Here is a 20995-nt window from a genome sequence, read left to right as displayed (position 1 = left end):
CCAGCAATAGTTATGTTCTTCCTTTGCCCCTGCTTATTGAGGTCTCCTGAACAGTCCAGCTCTCCAATACTGTTATTACCAGTATCTGTTCACATGTTTCCATCACAAAGACTGATAACATATCTGAAAAGCAAACTCTGCTCTTACCTGTGGTCTGACACATTAGCCTCAGCATTACTGGACTGTGTCTGAATAGGGCTGAGAGGAGAGACAGAACAGGAAGGGAGCTTTTCAGAGCAAAGGAGGATGAACCACAGTGAACAGTCAGTTTAAGAAGATGCTGTGTCCTAATGTAACAAGAAAATTTTAGAACTGAGGTCTCTGCTTGAGGGCCCCAAAATGTGGCCCCTGCTCCATGAAGTGCAAAATACAACCCCTGAAGATGATACAGGGCATGACCCTGAGATGCCAAGCCTCATAGTGTTCATTTCAGATAACCACTATTTGTTGATTACCAAGAACAATATTTGAATTTTTCTTTCCATGCCATTATCCATCATTGTTCCTCATTTTACTATGTCTCATCTTTTGCAGCCAAGAGGACAGACTCTATATTCCCTGCCACTTTGTTAACATCTTGTACTGGGTCTGGCTGGGATGTTAACTTTCCCTGCAGCAGCCCATACAGTGCTGCACTCTGCACTTGTAGCTAGAACAGCAGTGGTATCACACCGGTGTTGTGTCTGCTGCTGAGAAGTGCTGGCACAGCATCAGGACTCTCTCTGACCCTCCTAGGGGGTGGGCAAAAAGTGAGAAAGAAACATCATCAAGGCAGCTGATCTAAACCAACCAAAGGGATATTCCATACCATATGATGTCACACTCAGCAATAAAAGGTGGAAAAAGGAAGAAGAGGGGAGGGGTGGGCTCTCATTGTGAAAACATCTGTCCTCCTCCTGAACACCAGCTATGTCCGTTGAGGCCCTGCTTCAAGGACGTGGTCAAGCATCGCTCATTTGTGAGAAGTAGAGAGTAATTTCTTTCCTCTGTACTCCCACATAGCCTTTACCTGTTTTGTTTAGTTATTCCCTTTCCCCCTCCCTCTTCCCCTTTCCCTTTTTTCCCTTTAGTTGTTTAGGTAATAATATTTCCTTAATAATATATATATATATTTCTCTTTAATTAAATCATCCTTATCTCAACCCGTGAGTTGTTCTTTCCTTTACTTCTTCCCCTCCTCATCTGAGGAGGGGGAGTGAGAGAGCGGTTGTGGTGTTCAGCTGCCTAGCACGGTAAAACCACCACACATCTAAAGGGCAAGAGCCATAATTAACATTTATGGCCATTTGCCTCTAGTTCAGAAATATTTTCTAAGGTCATTTTTGTGCAGAGACAGCACTTGCTGTCCGCAATAAAGCTAAAATGTGAAGTACTTTACTCTCTGACCCTAAATCTCCATTCCTAGAAAAGACATTTTAAAGAGCCTATTAAAAGTAATTGTAACAATCCTCAGATTGATGTCAAAACGTGGAAAACTCATTCATAAAGGCAAGTCCATTGATGAAATACTCTTTCAGTCTCTTTTCTGTAGCTCATGGCCTAATTTTAGCCTGTTTCCAAATTAATTTTGATTAATAATTACCATACAGTTTTTCATGCTGTCTGTTGAGATATATGGTTAACAGGTCTCCTGTTCTGTGGGACTGCAATCTTTTTCACTCACCATTTAAGAGAATACCACAGGGGAAAAGACACAGTGGTAGCAAAGAACAGCATGGTCTGCAGGGATCTCCACCCATACCATGCTAAGGTGAAAATTTAGGTGATGGACAGTGATTAAATGGTGGTGTCCAGATGAAAAAAATGTATCTGGCCACCTTTATGCCAGCTTGGTTGTCATCAACATCACTTTTCTGAATTCCTACTTGAAGAAGTGATACTTTTCTTTTGATGGCTCTGCTGTTGCAGCAGTTGGTTTACCTTCCAAAACTGACAGAATAAAAACATTAGCAGTATTAAAGGGACAAACTCAAATAATAATTTGCCAATATCAAATATTATTGATGTTTGGTAGGCCCACAATTATTTTTGCTTGTATATGTAATAATAATAATAATAAAATATTACAATCACTTTTATGCTTCTGCTAAAAAAAAAATCGTCAGTTTAACTTTCCCCAATAGGTTGGTTTTACTTTCTCTCATGACAAATTCTTTACAGATATGAGATAGTTGGGCATGTATTATTTCTTGTAAATATTTGCTTTAAAACAATGAGCCTAGAACAATTTAAATAATGTCCCAAAAAGAAGAATCACAGAATCACAGAATCTTAGTAGGAAGTTGAAAGTAGGGAGCTGAGGGATCACAGAATCACATAACTGTAGGGGTTGGAAGGGACCTCGAAAGATCATCGGGTCCATCCCACCTGAAAAGCGTGATCCTCAGAGCAGGCTGCCCAGGTAGGCGTCCAGATGGGCCTTGAATATCTCCAGAGAAGGAGACTCCGCAACTTCTCTAGGCAGCCTGTTCCAGTGCTCTGTCACCCTCACTGTGAAGAAGTTCTTTCGCATGTCGGTGCAGAACTTCCTTTTGTGGCTGTTGCCCCTTGTCCTATCCCCACAAGCCACTGAGAAGAGGTTAGCTACATCCTTCTGTCTCCCACCCCTGAGATATTTATAGACATTGATAAGATGCCCCCTCAGTCTCATCTTCTCCAGGCTGAACAGACCCAGGTCTATCAGCCTGTCCTCATAGGAAAGATGCTCCAGGCATCCTATCAGGCTCCTATCATCTTTGTGGCCCTCCGCTGCACTCTTTCCAGGAGATCCCTTTTCTTTTTTGTACCGGGAAGCCCAGAACTGGACACAGTACTCCAGGTGAGGCCTGACCAGGGCAGAGTAGAGGGGGAGGATCACCTCCCGTGACTTGCTGGCCACACTCCTTTTAATGCACGCCAGGATCCCATTAGCCCTCTTGGCCACCAGGGCACACTGCTGGCTCATGGTCAACCTGTCGTCCACCTGGATGCCCCAGAACCTCCCAGAATACAAGCTAAAATAATTTTCTTCTAAATTTAAAATGACTTTTTTTAGTTAACAACTAGGAAAGTTTTCCATTTCACATTTGAAAACAACTTGATTTTTTTTTATTTTTTTTATTTTTTTTTTTTGGTGAAATGCCACCTTGTGGTAAGTAGCAAACACTTTATAGTAGAAGACCACTGTGTTCTCCCCGCTTGGATGCAGTCCAGGTGGTCTTGGAGAGGTGATGTAAAAATGTCATTCCTAAAGATATATAAAATGGAAATTTGACCACGTTACAAACATGAGACTTTTGTTTAATGCTCATATTAAGTGCAATTGCATAGCAGTGTTTAACATAAGTGACATTTTCTTCCATTAAAAAAAAAAAAAAAAAAAAAAAAAGATCCCTGTCATCTAAAGTACATCTTCACTTTTGATTCCTGCATGATGTAATCTTTTAACCACTCAGTACTATTTCCTTTTATTTTATTATTTGCCTTTAACTATGCTGTTCATACCAAGAATCATTCCCATTTATTGATTTGTAGAAGGTGTTACAGACAGGCTAAATTCCACTTGAAGACCTTAGGTGCCAGGATATGGTTTGGAGCTACTTGTTTCAGGTATATTATTAACTGGTAGTCTAGAGAGGATTTTTTTTTTTTTCTTTTTTTTTTCTTTTCCCTTCAAACTTCAAGCTTAATAACCTGAGACCATTTCAGCTACAACACAGCTCACAACTTTCATCTCCTAAACAAACATTTTCTTCTCCTGCCTTCCACTCCCTTGAGTTTTCTTTCTTCAGGAAAAAAATTCTTCAGCACAAGGCTTTTTATCAGTTTCAGCAGTTTACTCTCAAACTTTCTGAACTGAAGCAAAATAAAGCTTAGCACCAGTAGTAAGCAGAAAGGTTGTGTGGACAGATTAAAATATTATTGGGCTGTCACCCTATCACCAGTTCAGCCACAAATTAAATGTGTTTAATTTTGCAGCATTGCTTCTGCCTTACATATGTAGCTTCCTTGTTCTTGCAAACTACCTTGGTTCCCTGTTTTTGAACAGGAGCACTGATTTCAGCAAGACATAGGCATTATTCCTTAATGTGACTGATCTTACTGTTGTAAAATCCAAACTCATGCTTGGTTGATTGCCTTGGGTCTTAAAGTCAGTTTGTATGTGTATGCAACCATAGCTTACTGCAGTAAATTGCTATTTAGATCCCCTCCTTTGTCTGCAGTATTTGAGAGATAACAGGGAAAAAGAGACACACATTTTCAGTGGTTTACCTCTGGACATCAAGGATGGGATTTACAGGATGACAAAAAATGTTGCATGCCATATTCTATGTTTGAAAACACACACAGAAATAAATGCAAGGTTTATTTTATTTGGAATTCTGATATTTTAATTCCCATTAATGAACACCAAGAAACAGTTGTTATGAATGCCATTTCCCTTTACCATCTTCATAAAACAGCATGTGAATAAAGCATCTGCCAAGGCCAGGGTTTCAATTCTAAATTGGAGATTAAATGAGATTTGAAGTTAAAATTCAGTTTTGAGAGAGAGGATCTACACATTTTGCTACAAATTAATATTCTGAAAATAAACATTTCAGTTTTCATCAGGCTTCTTTGCCAGATTATTCTTTTGTTAGTGAAATCTTTACTTGGGAGGCACTTTTTTGGGGAAAAAATATTGGGATGACAAACTGAATATACTTTAACAATGCATTTTGGTTTGGGATGCATTCTGATTCCACGTCAATTCTATTTTCTATGTCAGTAATACCATTATTGACCAGTATTGCTTATATATTATTATTATTATTATTATTATTTTTAACCAGATGCAGCCCTTACTTTAGGATATATAATACATTTATTGAACAAACTATGCAACATCATATGAACAACTACCTTTGCTATTTTCTTACTAGTATCATATTGGTGTCAAAGGATTTATTTGAAATAAACTTTTTTTTTTTTTTTTTTTTTTTTTTTAATTATTATTACTTACTTGCAAATTTTGCATGTGGGAATAGAAATTAGTTTTATTTAATGTAGCAAAAGTGGGAAGATATAATTACTGTGCCATCTCACTTTTTTTTTTTTTTTTTCTCAATTTGTAAAGTTTACAAGTTATTTATATAGGTTTTCCTTATTCCTTTGTATGTTCTCTTCTGCACTGTCCTATGGGTGATGACTAACCATGCATTGCTGTTTAATGTATCAATGTCTGTCTTGGAAAAACTAAATAAGGCTTATTCAGTCTTCGTAATTCATTACTAAAGGGCTGCAGGGCTGGTTAGTCCTTGTAGCCCTGGTATTACTTTCAATACTGTATTGTCATCTCTCTCTTGACTAGCTCCCTACCCAGGTCTCAGATCCCATTCAGATTCCCAGATTTTTGGATGTAAGCACATGACACTTTATCAAAGATTTCAGCATCAATAAAATTCCTAAATAAAGTATTTAAATTATTGTATCAAAGACAGGTATTTAGCTAGCTAGCATGGCATGACTGATAAATCTGTTCTGTATTTGATTCCAGTTGAATTTTTATGGTTGGTTATGGAGCCTGTCATGGTATTGATTCTAGATTAATAAGCTTGTAGTTTCATAGAACGTTTTTACTTCTCCTTCACTTCCCCATAAAATAGTGCTGCTCTCAACTACCCAATACTTTTGCTGACTAGATAATGTTACTCAAACGCCTTAGAGATGGACTTACAGCTTTGTATGCAATTTTAAGAGTCTTTGGACAGAAATCACCTGCTGTCTTGTTGCAGAAATGATAATTTTAGTTTCTATCTTGCAAGACAATTTCTGTATTCACATTCCACAACCTCTTTCTCTCCAAGATCATCATAGTTTATCATACTGAAAATTGATTGTCACTGACTTAGAAAGATGTAATTAGATCGTGCTAATCTTGACTCTGCATTTACTGCATTTTCATTTATGTGGTCAAAGAATATTTATAATATTTCCTATCCAAGGCAATGCTCAAGAGACTTTGTCAACTCTCCCTTTATTTCGATGCTTCCCGACCTTAGTTCCTTTTCTCTTTTTGCAGATTCTCAAAACCTTTATCTATTTAATACTCTGTGGATAGAGTCTGAATTACCTTTTCAGTAATTTAATTCTACATTTACTGCCTACATTTCTTTTTTAATGAGAAAAAATAAATTTCAAAAGGCAAAACTTAGATACAGTCACAGAACTAAGAAGGCAAATAAACTCAAAAAATCATTAACAAGCTTAGGTACAGCAGACACCTAATAGGCCTAAACACGCACACACACACAAACATGATACTGTCACTGCCAACTAATTAAAAACAATAAAAATATGGAATGTTATTCAGCCAGTAACTATATGTGGAAAAAAGTTCTATCACCATGTACATATAGGGGTTTCAGTTCCCTTGGAACTATTATCAGCATACTTTTTTTTTTTTTTTTTTTTTTTTTTTTTCCAGTCTCCAAAAGTTATATCAATTACATAGTTCTAATTTATTTGTAAGACTCTGTCTGACAACATTTCAGAGACCTTTGGTCATAAACAAATCAAGCTTCCCTTCAGTTTTTCCTCTAATAGAACCAATCCTTTGCTTCTTATGTTACAGTTATTCTGGCATGGTCTTCAGTTCAACATGAACTTAGCTCTATTGTCTCATTATTTCCAGGTATCCTTTACAGTTGCCTGTATTACAGCCCTTATAAAAATAAACCTTCTTTTTGATATCCCACACTTCATGATTACTACACATAGTACTTCTCAGTTAGTGTATTTTCCAGCTCTTCTCTTCCTATCTTCTCCTTGTGTTTTTTTTTTTTGCTTCCTGTCCTTGCCTTCACATAATAAGTGAGACTATAGTTATATATTTTCTTGTATATATATATATAGACATATATATATATATATATATTTATCTCATATGCTAGTAGTTTAAAATTTCAAACCTAAATCAGTTTTCCCATCAGACTACCTCAGGAGCAAATACCGAGCAACTTCAATAAATGGCAGAAACTTTTTTCTTCATGTCCAGATATAATTCAGAGTACTGCAAAAAGTGACTGAAGAAAGGACTTGTGAGATTCTTATCAAGAATGGGTCACACACACAGTTCTCTACTTTTCTTCCCACTCTAATTTCCATGATTACTATTATTATTATTATTATTATTTTTTAAGAAATAAATCTTCTGTAAAAATCTACCTTGCCTTATTCATTTATGTGCAGCAGCTCTAACTAGTAGGCAGTCTTCTCAGTCCCTGACCTACAAGACTCATGGTATGCTCAAAACATGAGAGTATATTTTTTGCTTGAAGGATTGAATAGCTTTAATGTCTGAATTCCTCCTTGTAAGATCTGATTTTTCCATGATGTTTTTTTCCTTCTGGTATCAAACTTCTGTATATTTCTTTTCATCCACAGAAGTAAAGCACCTTATAAAGGAAAATCTATTATTTCCATTTTATAAATAAGTAAAATGAGTCACAGAGGTTAAAAATATATTTAGCTAAGAACTTTCAGCAGGTCACTAAAAGCTAAGAATAAAATCCAGGTCTCTTGACCCCAATCCAAAGTACATTGGATCACTCTGCTTTAATCCATTGAAATCACTAAAGTGGGTGACTTGTTAAGTTGCTACTCAGTGCAGGCAAGAATGTCCGAACAGGTATTTAAGTTGAAATCCAAGCTGCTGTTTGTGTGCCTGATGTACTAATTGATAGCTAAATCCAAGAGTGCAAAAAAAGACTTTTGTCCAATTTACTTTTGTGCCTTGGGTATCAGAGATGAAAAATTTCTGCCTAAATACAAGTTATGAGTGTAAAATTTTGCTGTTGTCCACACCCCCTGCTCGGTAAATTAAGTGTTAGGTACTTGTTTTCCTATTCACATAATCCTTCATGTATAAAATATACATCTCTTTGCAAGTGAGCTGGTGTGTTTCAGCACACCTAGTACTGTTTGAAACTGTACAGGTTAGGACACTACTTACAAGATGTAGCTGGAAGGAGGCTATAGGAGTTCAATCCAAATTACTTGCTATTTCTTTTGAAGCTGGGGTCAGCTGGAAAGAGAGACAAGACAGATCTTAGCTTTATAATTTGACAACTAAAGGACAGACATCGTGATGTGGGATTCATTAATCTGACCCCAAGAATTTCTCTGCATATTAACTAATGAATGCTAATTTTGTTTCCACAAGACATAGGAAGGTGATCAGCTGGTTTATTTGTATTCAGCATGATGAAAGAGAGAGAAGGAGAGACTGAAACCAGGCTTCCTCAAGCCCTACTTCAGGATGTAAAGGCAGGTGTCAGATTGCTGCTCTTTTGCTGGCTCATAAATCCTGAGATTTTTGAGCAATAAATTCAACAACAGTTGCATATATCTATTTTTACAGGTCTATCCTACAGCATGATGCCTAGGTACTATATATAACAGGTGTACATTTAAATTCCCTCAGAAGGAAAGAATTGAATCAAGGTCTCTCACTGCTGGAGAGAATGTAATCTGCCATGGAGATAACGGGAGAGAGAAAGAAAGTGGGTGAAAGAAAAATTAAAAAAGAAACTAATAAAATTAAAAAATGTATATATATATATATAGAAGACTGTTGTCAGCTGTCCTTTCAAAGGAGATGCACCCTTTAAGCAGTTGTTTTTGAATGCACAGCTGAAGTGTCCAAAAGCAATGAGATCAAAACTAGTATCTGAGATGAAAGATGGATTTTATATGTGCTGTTATCCTTGCATTCCTTGTAGCTCCCTGGCTGGCATACTGCTATTTCAAAACAAATTTCCATGCATCTATTTGAGATGTCTGACTTCTCTTTTGGATTCTACTTCTGAATCAAGCTGCGTTTGCTACTCAGATCTACAACTGCTCTGTCCCATTCTAGACTTTATGTTTTAACAAATGTGCCCTGTAAAAGAATTCCAGGCAAAAAGGCTAAGTAAAAGCTGATGACATTAGCTGTCATCAAGTTACTAAATTTTACCATATTTGTCAGAAATAAGCAAGAAAAAGACCTGTGGGTGAGCCCTGAAAAATTACTGAAGTACTATTAAATTCAACACAGAATTAACATTTCAAAATGTGATTTATTGACACCTAGGTCTGACAAGAGAGAAGGTGAAAGCTGAAGCAAATATATCAAGACAGCTGACAGTTTATGCTCTTTATTTTAAAGCAGATGGATGACCACCATTTACAAAATACAGCAAAATAAACAGTTACAGTCACATGCAAAAAGTGTCATCTCTTCATACAACAGACTGGCTTGGTGTTGCTATGCCATCATAATCATCTGAATAGTGTTGATACTGATCAGTGAGAAGAGGCTGATGCAACTCATCCTTATTTTTCTTGACACGTACAATACATGCAGCAGCAGCAAAGATAATTGCAACAAGAACCAATGCAGTCACTATTGCAATAGTTATCATCTCTGTTACACGGAGAGCCCGACCTACAGGAAGGAAAGCACAAGAAAAAGTTATTAAATATCATTAAAGAGACAGGCCAAAACTCAATATCTGTCATTATTTGATGAGTTGTGTTTTAGAACTATTTGAAATTTTGGTTGATACTATTTGTTCCAAAATGTGAGAAAAATGCAGTCTCTCTTGTTACACTCTGAAAATAGACCTGGACCTTTCCTCTGTTACCTGGTTTGTGTGAAGTTTGCACTCTCCTTAGTGATTTAATGAAGACATATGATATAGGAATAAGCATGTGGTGCAATAGTTAGATCTAAATGAGGGCTTCCCCAGAAACTGAAGTGGTCTGTGGGAGTTGTTTGTAATGACTGGCTATATGCCTGTACTAAATCCCAAGCACAACTGATTTGGAAAGCAAGACAAAAAAGAGAAATAGGTCTATACAAATACATCAAATATTGTTAGTGAAATTTGAACCAACTTCATTGCATGATGCATAAGCTTTCAGGGAGGAAGACATGATGAAGGAAAAAGAACATTTAGGTTCAACAGTTTACCTGGCCACTCAACCTCATAGCTGTATCCCAGGTTTTCTGGTGCAGTAACGAACATTTCATTATTGGTTACTGGAGGCCAAAAAGGCACCATGTTGTATTGCCGGTTGTGTCCAATCGGGGCATTCTCCAATGGATATGTTGAAATATCTAAATCAGAAAGTAAAATCACACTTCTGTAAATTAAATTAAAATAATTTGAAGTATTTCAGCTTTTTGAAATAGTGACTCAGGGTTTTTAATACTTTTTTTTTTTTTTTTTTTTAATTATTTATTTTATTTTTTATTTACTTACTGTTCCTAAACTGAATAATCTAGAAGGATTTGTGGATTGATAAAAAATTCCAGCATGGAGGGCTAGGCTTTGTCAAAAAGCAAGACCATCCAATAATATCTCTGTTCCATTAACAGAAAACTCTAGTAAAAATTTAGGCCTGTGTTGGACTTTTAATTTCTTCTTGCATGAAAAAGGACAAACAGATATATGAAGTACATGGGAACCCTTTTTGCTACAATCTGACTTAGTAGCAGTGATAAACAGTTCTCTTAGGTAGTTCAGGAAGGCAGCTGGTATAATCTCTAGTGGAAATTTTTTGAAATTCCATGGTAGATCAGGAAAAAAAAATCAGCTGAAATAACAACAAAAAATCCATTTTGGTAAGATAATGCAAAGCTTGTGACAGGTCATGTAAGTACCACAAGGGGATACAGTTGGTTTCCTGAGAGTTGGCATGGGAAAGTCCATGCTGCTGATTGTGGAAGCTGCACAAAGAAGTCTCAGTTGTGCAACAGCAGCTGTCTTCTGCAGAAGTAGGAGGGGAATGGATTATCCCAAGGGTAATACAGTTGCTGCTTTGTGCAGAACAGTGCACAGACATTTAGGTTATACAGAATTCTCTCTCCAGTTCACTGATGCCAATTTCTTTTCTTCTTTTTTTCCTTCTTTCTTCCATCTTTCCTTCCATCCTTCCTTGCAGTTCTTTCCTTCTGTTCTTCCTTCCCCTCCTTTCATTCAATTCCTCTCTTATTCCATTTCTTTTTGCATTTCAGAATTGAAGCAGGAAAACAGCAATATTTAACTATTATTTGAATAGATATGGATGTGGAAATGATTATGGAATGCAAGTAGTAAATCACATAGGTGGTCAAAATCAGTCATGGGGGAGTGCAAGGCATCTGATTTTGTTTGTCAAGAAGAATCATAGATATTTATGCCACAAAATAACAGAATATTCACAGTGTTTCAACCTTTCATGATTACACTGTTTTTTTTTTCTCTACAGAGACCTCTACAGAGACAATGAATTTGAACACACTTTTTTTTTTTTTTTTTTAATTGTGCCTGGCGTCTCTGGTCAAGTTCCTTTGCAGAGAGTGATTTCAAAATGGATGTCAGTGGGGTGAGAAGACAGGTTTTTTTGCTATTACCCTGTCTTAATTAACTTTACTGTAGAATTCCAGTCCTCTCTCCTAAGCTTACTCACAAGAAACAGTTGATTTCCTGTGACCACAAAGACTGAAAACTACCCCTCCATCTTCCATCTGTGAGCACATCTTACCAGCAGAATACCTTCTCAGCCACTCATCAAAAACAGCATCTGTAAATGTGTGCAGGAGGACAAAAATGGGATCATTTGGTGATAAATGAGTTTGTCCTCCTGTCCCATTCAAAAATAGATGAGCCAAGTTGTGAAGACTTCGAACTGCTGGGTCATATTTCCCTGAAGGATCACTGTACCCTGAATATGGAAATAAAGAACAACACAAAAAATCCCAGTGAAGATTTTGTTTAGAAGCTACAGTTCCAGATGGATAACATTTTTTTTTTTGTTTGTTTGTTTTTCCTGCTGGAAAGCTGTCATGTTTTTGTGTTGCCTTGCTTAACATAAGTGAGTAGCTAATTCTCTAGCAACTGGCATTTGAGAAATGTCCCTAGCATGTGTAATCCCCATGTATAATTCCCATGCATAATTTTCAGATTAAAATAGACTTTAAAAAAGAATGCTGAGAATGTGGGGTGCAATGCTGGTGGGATCTAGTGTATAGATAGCCAAAATAAACCACTTAATAGTATGAACATAGATTTTTATATTTGGGTCCTAAGTATCTCTCAGCATAACAGAATAGCTGTATGTGTTTTCTGACTGGTGAAGTCAGAAATGTGAAATGTGAAGTTGTTGACATCTATCCTAATTGGCCAGCTGTTATGTGTTATGGATCATTTCCTTACATGCTGCCAGTACATCTCAGAAAGCTTCACACACTGTTTTTTTTTTCAAAGAAAATTCCCTACAAAACACTGTCAGTATCTACCACCTAGTAAACCTGATATCAGAGGTCAGGATCAGAAGAATTCTGAAAGGTTTTCTTGTTTTCAGGCTCTGGCCAACTTTCCAAAGAGGAGTCTATACACTTAATTGGCTAAAGCCATGTCTAGATACCTAGATATTGTTAGTACATTTTTTCAAATGAGGTAAGCATCTAAAACTTTCATATATACTTAAAAGATTGGTGCAAATTCTTGGTGGTGTTCTCCAAGAGAAAGAAAATGGAGCAGGTCCACTGTCAATGAATGATGCTTTTTCAAAAGAGCCAAAGGATTTGCAGGAACTCTGACAGTGATCTTAAGTGTCATTTCATAAACTTTTCCCAAGAATCCTAGTTTTTCTGTTTAAAAAGTCTGGATTATTAAAGTACAGAAGCAGTCAGCAGGATACTGCCTGAAAAATGTGGATCAAATCTTTAGGCTGGATTCTGTGCTGGGTTCTGTGTTCAGATGCCAGTGACTAAAAATTTCATTTGAAAAGTGTGAAGATTAGGGGAAGAAGAATAGAGTTATATAGCACAGTGAGAAGGACTAACATGTATGGCAGTTAATCTAGTAGACCTCAGTTACTACTACAACAATGCAATTGCATGCAATTCCATTAAGTACTACCAAAGCTTACAATTACTTTTGCTTTATTTTTATTTATTTTTTTATTTATTTTTAAATTATGATACAAGAGTAGCTACTATGAGCACTTGTTTGACTCACTTGAGGATGACGCTTAAGCTTTAAATGCTTCTGCACCATTCTGCAGTCAAGGGTTTTCTGTTCTCCACTATAACAACCTATTATTAGCAGACTTGTACTCTCCCCATTATTTTAGCTAATTTCTGCTTAATGACAGTGACAGACTTTTAAGGCTTTTATACATTTCAAGAACTGACATATGCTATCAATATAAAATAGTTCATCCAGAGCTTATTTTCACTTAATACTAAGCTAATACTTAATGCTAAGAAAAATGTGTTCTTAGTGTCCATAGACTCTCTCCAAACTCATACTTCCAACAGGAAGAATGTTGTATGTGCTCCCCTGACTTACTTGGAGTTATTTCAGGTCATTTTGTTTGCCATGCTTACCTTCTACTGTGTTACGGAAACTGTCTGTTGAATTAGAGTAGAAAGGTGGAGTATCAAATACTCCAACTTCCAAACACTGAGCAACATCTTCAGGTTCTGGGAGACGTTGTACCATAGGCCGTGCAACATTTCCAGCAGGATTCCTCCGGATGGGACCACCTTCAGTGCCTGTGAGAGAAGAGAGAAAATAATAATGAAAAAGGAGCGGGGGGACTGGGGGAGAGGAAGCCTCAAAAATGACATTAAAATTGTACAAAGATCTTTCAGTTAGGTGAAGAATCTGAATCTTCATAAGGTTCTCTGAGCTGGTCCTTTGATTAAAAACAAACAAACAAACAAACAAAAAAACATCAACATGCTTCTTACTTAAATTTGTGATTCTATAAGTGCCTTGGGAAATCTTTTTGCTGTTTTTCAATGTGATTTCTTGTTAAATTGAGATAAAAGTTTTGTGGACTTCCTGATAGAGTAGCTTGGAAAAGGATTTTAGAAGATTAGTTAGGTAACTAACCCCCTCACCCCCCCCCCCCCCCTTTTTTTTTTTTTTTTTTAACCCTATTTCCTTGCAGATGCTGAGTTGTGGCTTGATGGTGATGAATAAACAAGACTAACTGGGACTTTATAGATCTTGTAGCCAAGGTAGGTATGTTAGCATTCACTACTCTTAATATTCAAAACATGCTCCAAACATCTAACACAGGTATTGTTATATGTTTTCCATTTAGAAACAGAAAACCTTGAATGTGATATGTGGAGCAGTAAGAAGAAAACTCAAACTTCAGTTAAAACATGATGCTGCCATATGTAATTATACATGCCATTAGAGATGAGCAGGCACTGCATAAGAAAGGAAGTCAAAGGGTTTCATTCTTTCTCTGCCTCAAGCTCCTGATCAAATATTGAGCTGTTTAGTGCCTCAGTGCAAGACAGATAACTTTTTTTCTTTCTCAGAAGACTGATGTATGAAACTTGAGTAAAGAAATGTACAAAAGCTACTTTAAGTAGCTTTTACACTTAAAGTATTTTATTTATTTATTATTAAAGGGATATTCTCTCCAAATATCCACGAGCAGTCATACTTACTGTTACAGATGGTTCCCAGGGTCTCATAGTCTTCTATACTTTCACAGAGCACACGCCACTGAGAGAAGATTGAATTCTGACTGATCAGAGAGACATCAAAATTGCTTCTAGCTCCCATCAAGTCATCTAAGCAGATATCACAGGAGTTTTGCCCCGTTGCAAAGTTCCAGTAGGGAAGGCCAAAAGTGGGGTCCTGTAACATAGTCTAAACCACATAAAATATGGCATTAGTACACATCTGTCCCAGATATCTACAGTATGTATTGCTTGAGAGATTTTCAAAACCAGTTAAATACATCTTAGTAAGAGTCAAAATCTGGCTTCATAAAAAGCCAGATGTCAGGAAATTTATGGAAAAACTTTCAATAGTTTTTCAGTTTGATGCCTTTGACTGTTCAATAGAACAGATGGATTGCTGAACTAGGCTGTGGATTCCCCTTTAATGAGATAGTACCCCTCCCATGAAACCATATTATGGGTAGTAAGAAACATCACTTAATACTGCTAAACACAATTTTCCAAATATTTTTAACGGTAGCAATATTTTTAAAAGCAGCAGTATTTGTAGCACACAGAATAACTAACTAAGCCAATTGTGGAATGACTGAGCAGGTAGAAAAGGAAGGAAAAATGAGTGCGCTTTCATATTTGCCATTGTTTGGTTCTAGTATGGGTTGGAGTTTAATAATTCTGAAGTATTCCCTGGTTTCCAGTATTTATTAACCAGGATGTTTTGGCCAGACAATTTAGTTCAATTTATGATCTAATTTACTAACATAAGCAATATTAAGTCATTAAGAGCTAGAACTCCTCAGGGTTTCTACATAATGAAATTACACTAATATCAAATATAAGTTTTGTTTTTGGAGGGATTTTTATCTGCCAGAACCTGAAGCAGCACCACTGAAGCTACTGGAAACATTTGATAAGATTGCAAGGACCATTTAATCATGACCTTGAAAACTTAATTCTCTCTTTAGAAATAATGATAATACATAAAGTAATGTATTCTATTTATGGAGAGGTCTACACAAAGAAAGAGAAACAAGAGAACCACTAATTTATAGAACAGGGTCTCACAAAACACTAATTTCTCTAACGAGTTGCAACTAATTATATAAATAAATATGATTCAGAATCTCTGTAACATTTTTGTTTAGAATTTCTGCTGCTTTGATTGGCCTTGATCATGGCCTTGATGTTAAAAATAATACTAGCAATAACTTTTGTTGGTCCAACAAAATATTTTCTACATATATGTTGAGAATTTGTATCTACTTTTACAAGTAAGTTTTATGCAACTTTTATGTTTTCTCTTACTCTGACTGAAATATTATTTTTAACATCTCAGTAACAAAGACTGTCTAAAACTTAAATGCACTCTATTTAGTGTCACTAATACAGCACTGAAACTGAAGCAAGATTACTTTGACATGTAGAAAGAGCTGCTTTCAATTTTGTCAATTGGAATATGTAGATAAGAAGTTTTTCCACACAAAGCACAAGAACACATGGCTTAACATTAACTCTAACTTTACCTGCATGTCTCTTTCAAGCTGCAGTAGATGGTACCTATGCCATGTAACAAAAGCTGGTCCCTCATGAGAGAAATCAACTCCTCCAAAACTCTGTTGCCCAGTACCAAGAAAAGTCTTCCTGACAGAATAATAATGAGCCCACACAAAGTAGTTATAAATGGAGATATTCTCAAACTGTGGTGTGTTTCCATCTGGTCCAAATATTTCTTCACGTCTCCTTGTGGCAATAACAATGTCAGGGTGGATTGTCACCTTGGCTTGGTGTAAGGCATTCACAAAACGCCTCCTCTCTTCTGCATTCAGATCCAAAAGGTTCCTCCGGACTGTGAGGTTACAGAACAAGTAAGTTACCAAAGTCTTAGACACTCAAGTCTGATCTCACAAGACTAATTTTCTTTGTTCCTAATAATTCTAAGTCCCTTTTTCTTCAAGCATTCCTCCTGTTTTTATTGGTACAATTAAGAAAGTACTGAATATAAATAGAAAATTTGGTTTTCTGAAAGGTTAAGCTGAATAAAAATAAAATCTGAAACCTTTAATTTATCTATTTATTTAGTGCTTTTAGAAATATTGTTGCAAATTATATTTCCTGTCAGAGAAATGGTGAATAGAGTTCTTTGTCCCACAAATCTCTCAGAACTTAATCCAATATACTTAAGGTTTCCCGTGATAAAAGTTTAACAAGAGGAAAATAAAGTATTACAATTTATATTAATCAGAAACTCAACTACTCAAACATTTTGTGAGGAAGTACATTGTATTTGAAACTTTGCCATGAAAATAGCAGATCCACCAATCAAATGTGAGTTTCACACATTACATCATCCCTTTTGAATGTCATTATCTGCTATTATTAACAAGCCTTTTTTTTAGCAGTATATCCCCAAATCATTTAAAATTATTTTTACCTGCATACAGGCAGGGAAATTTAGGAAAAAAAGGAGAGCTGCTGACTTGTTGAAATACCAGTATATCAGTAAAAGGAACAGAGTATGTCACCTCAGTACCATTATTCAGTACTCTCTTACCTGGACTGATAAGATTTTAAGGTAAATTTAGACTGAGACTCAGATAAAAGTCCACACAGCTGTTCTTCATGATGCAATAATTTTCACAATTAAATATACTGTAAAATCTAAAATTGTCAAATGAGTTTATGTTGATATAAAAAACAGCAGGTCTCCAGCATGAATCAGTATGAAGAATAAAAGTAAATTGCATCTCACTATATAAAGTGCAGTTGATTCAGTGAGGGATATTTCAGTAATGTCTATACATATTTTAAAATAGTAAAATATTTTTCTGAAGCATGAATTTCATCCAAGGACTGTGTATCTTGAAACACATGCTTTTCTGTCTTGCAGATCTTAATTGACGTACTAGCCCTGCTCACTGAAGGTTTTTGGTTGTAAATATTCAAGTAGTACACTAAAAATAACCATCAGGTTTTGATTTATGCAGACATCTTAACCTTTTCATTTTGCAAAATATATGTCTGAAACACAATAAAAAATTGGGACTATTGGCATGAATTGGCATGAATTAGGGAGTTAGGCATGAATTTAGAAGATATAAAGGCACCAAACTGCATTTTACAGCTATTTTATATGGATATGCCAACAGTAATCCAATAATTATTCCTAAAGTATGAGCAGCTGGGACCATCTTTCTGGATGGGAAGTAGAGGTGACCTTCATGTGTAAACATAACACATAATAAGAAGATAATTTCCCTTATTTAAATTCATGTTGTCATGCATGATAAATGTGATTTGCTTAATATTTTATTGAAAAAATAAAGGATTTTATAAGTGAGAAAGCTAAAAACTGTTTTTATATACTGTAGAAAATCAGCTACAGAAGCTTTTTTTCTTGCCTTCAGATTTACTATTATAAATTTGTGTGTTCTAATATTTATTTCTTGGTTAGTTTTCAGAGTTACCATCATTGTTAATGAGAACAGGCCAGAGAATCAGAGGGTGAAACCCGGCTTAGCATATCCAATCCATGAGGCATACTTTCTGCTTTCTAGTTTGCTTTTTGGAGCTTAAAGGATGAATAAAATCCTAAGGTCTTTCCCGCAGCCCTTGATAAGGCATTTTAAAAAAATCTAATTGTTCAAATTTTGAATTGGTAAGCAAAACTTTGTTAACCCTTGCTGGAGCATGTGCTCACATTCTTGGAGTATTTCCCATCTGATGAAAATAATGGCAGTACTGGTTTTTGTTTCTGCAAGAGGAACTACACATATGTGATATAGACCTGTTGTTTCTCATGCCAACTCATTTTGAGGATTGTGAATTTTACAAGATCTCAATAACACCTTTGGACTTTCACTAGAAAACACTGAAATCTTGTTCATTCAGAATGCTTTGACTTAGGAATAAGGATTTTTTTGCCAAGCCTGTTCTTTTTCAATTTACCTACAATACTTAACTTTTTTTTTTTTTTTTACTTTATTTTTTTTTTTTTCCAGACCACAGGTATTTTGTAACCATTCCAAATTCTGTTTTAGACATCTGTTTACTGGTAATCTGGGCTACACTGAAACTGGGAAGCTCTTAGAAATATCCGTCATCCCTGCACTGATTCAGCTGAATAGCTTATAATCATGAGTTAAGGCTTTTACAAATATTGGCAGAAACTAGGTAACTAAAAAAATACGAGGTTAGGTCCATAGGCTGGAAATGCATTAAGGGAATCTGAATCAAAATACCTGTTGTCATATCTTAGATATTTATAAGATATTGATCATTATATATAGATATATATTTGTAGATATACTCACAAACACACATAGATGTCTATATATACGGTTTTACTCTAAAATAATTCCCCAAATTACAAAAATGTAAACATTAATACATCCTACTCTTTAATGGGGTTGATCCTATTCTTGTTCTGAATATATGCATTGTTTATTCCTTTTACTGGGAGGTAAATGTAGATATTTGCCAACAAGGTAGACAGCTTATCTAGTAGCTGTCTTAATAACCTCCATTGTACATTTCCTATATAAATATAAGTGACATTTCACATTTCAAAGAAAACAAATAGTCTAGGTGTATTTACAATGAAGTTCTGCCAACAGATGGTTTTCATGTCATGGTTCTGATGTTCTTACCTATATTGATGCGTTGGCTACAGGTAGGTCCACTCCATCCAGGGCGACATGACCCACAGTTATAACCAGAGAAGTTACCACTGCACCTGCAGGTTTGGTTGAAGAAGCGTATAGGCCATTGTTCGCGGTCATCCCTCCCATCATGGATGTATTGTGGGCCATGGGGTCGCCAGTCTACAGTCACCTGCACACACCGTCCCCTTCCTGTAGACACACCACACCGGTCAGTACCAGGCCCAAATACAGGGAAATAGTCTGGGCAGCACATGCCACTCCTCAGAGACTCAACAGTAGCACACTGGCGAGGGAACTGAGCTCCAACTTTGTTGAGCACGCTAAGAAGCAGTGGCAGGGAAAGAAGCAGTAGCGTGGGGAGCTGCATGATGATAGATCCAGCAGAACCGTCCTTCTGAGAGTTGGTGGTCCACACACTCTGCTGTCTCCTCTCCGCCTACACGATGGCCAGCTCCCTCTACATCAAGAGAAAGACAGAAGAAATGAAAGCAAGTGATACAAACTTTCAGTCTGCCCCTTCTACCTCAGAAAGTGCCTCTGAACCCTGCACTTTGATAATCTAACTGGAAAAGCCAAAGACAACTTGGTGGATAATAATGCTCTTCCCTTCTCTAATTATCGGCACTAAAGGCATTAACTACCTACAGCTTTATCTACTCATTGACTTCCAAGTATTTCCCAAATGTTTATTCATGTTGTACATCTGCCAGCCAGATTTACTTCACTACCAAAAAATGCTAAAACATCTCTATGGCACCTGTTTTTTTGAACACTTCTATTTTTATGTTTTATTTTTTTTCCCAGTTAATTCTTTCCCTTCTTCATTTAACTAGCATATCTTGTTTTCTAGAGAGTTTTACAACTCTGTGTCCCCTTGCAGTTCTTAAAAGCAGTTCTGCTGGAAAGTAAAGCTGCAACACTCTGTGTGTTGTACTTCTCTCTTTTTGGTACCTCTCCTCTGCTGAGATCCTGTTCTATCTCTGTGTGTCCTATGGCTGTGTCTAACCCCAAATCAGCACTAATTTTTTCCTGTTTCAGTCTGCTTGCTAATCCGTGTTCTACTAACACAGCATGGTTTGGCCTCACCCTCCTCTTCTATTAATCTCCCTTTCTACTTCAGTGCATTTCCCTGGACTTTAAGTACTTGAACAGCACATGATTTCTTTCATGCTTATCTCCTTGTGATTTTACAAGTTGTAGCAAAGGTCAGAGACAAGTATTTGAATTCAAAACAGAACAAGAACAACTATGAAGTTATTATTATTATTTTTTTTTTTCTCTTTCTTTCTTTTAATTACTTGCAAATAAAAGTTAATTTTAAAAAAAAAAAAAAAAACTGGGGGAGTTTAAATTTAAAAATAATTTTTTTTTTTTTTTTTTTTTTTTTTTTTCCTAAATACTTCAAATGGTTTTTCAAGATCAGGCTGAAACAAGTGACAAAGATACAGTATTTGGAAAGTGAAACACTAATATTAAACTTATGGCTTGCTGTTAAACTATTTGCTTTGATAATCAAATAAAAAGACAATACTGGAATATCCTGAAATACTAAATTCTGAGCAGGAGAGATAAAATATTGAGAAACAAAAATAGAAAGAGGAAAACAGTCTTTGAGCTGAACAAAGTACTTCTCTAGTGTTTTCAGAGACCATTCCCATTAAGCAAAACCGGCTTCATTCAAGCTCACTTTCTCTTTTTTGATCTGTCAGTAACGATGGATTTCAGTGAGGCATGGATGTTTTGTCAAGATACATCTTAACTGGCACAAAGACAATAAATTAGAAAATTCAGAGAAAAGGTTCAACCACAATGTAACTGGCATTCAGCAGAAAATTGATTACTTATTCCTACA

The 20995-nt window shown here is 36.1% G+C and overlaps 1 protein-coding gene across 1 annotated transcript; it reads right to left on the bottom strand.

Annotated features, from left to right (window-relative positions):
• Positions 1-9114: 9114 nt before the first annotated feature.
• On the bottom strand, positions 9115-19734 carry TYRP1 (tyrosinase related protein 1). Its single transcript, XM_035310514.1, has 7 exons — positions 19129-19734; positions 16006-16328; positions 14468-14672; positions 13385-13552; positions 11536-11715; positions 9980-10126; positions 9115-9451 (listed from the first exon to the last, which is right to left on the bottom strand). Exons 1-7 carry the CDS (start codon positions 19508-19510, stop codon positions 9246-9248), a joined length of 1611 nt encoding a protein of 536 aa, XP_035166405.1. The 5' UTR covers positions 19511-19734; the 3' UTR covers positions 9115-9245.
• Between the last annotated feature and the right edge of the window lie 1261 nt (positions 19735-20995).

The sequence above is a fragment of the Oxyura jamaicensis genome, chromosome Z (assembly GCF_011077185.1).
Source record: "Oxyura jamaicensis isolate SHBP4307 breed ruddy duck chromosome Z, BPBGC_Ojam_1.0, whole genome shotgun sequence".
Classification (NCBI taxonomy): Eukaryota; Metazoa; Chordata; class Aves; order Anseriformes; family Anatidae; genus Oxyura; species Oxyura jamaicensis.
The sequence above is the reverse complement of the archived record's forward strand: the minus strand, read 5'-3'. Positions and strand labels throughout refer to the sequence as shown.

Excerpts from the sequence above, each read along its gene's own strand:
- TYRP1 (XM_035310514.1), bottom strand. The coding sequence starts at position 19,510 with ATGCAGCTCCCCACGCTACTGCTTCTTTCCCTGCCACTGCTTCTTAGC. Across the intron at positions 14,673-16,005 it reads AGCTTGAAAGAGACATGCAG|ACTATGTTACAGGACCCCAC; the intron begins GTAAAGTTAGAG and ends TATGTGGTTTAG. Across the intron at positions 10,127-11,535 it reads GCTGAGAAGGTATTCTGCTG|ATATTTCAACATATCCATTG; the intron begins GTAAGATGTGCT and ends TTTCTGATTTAG.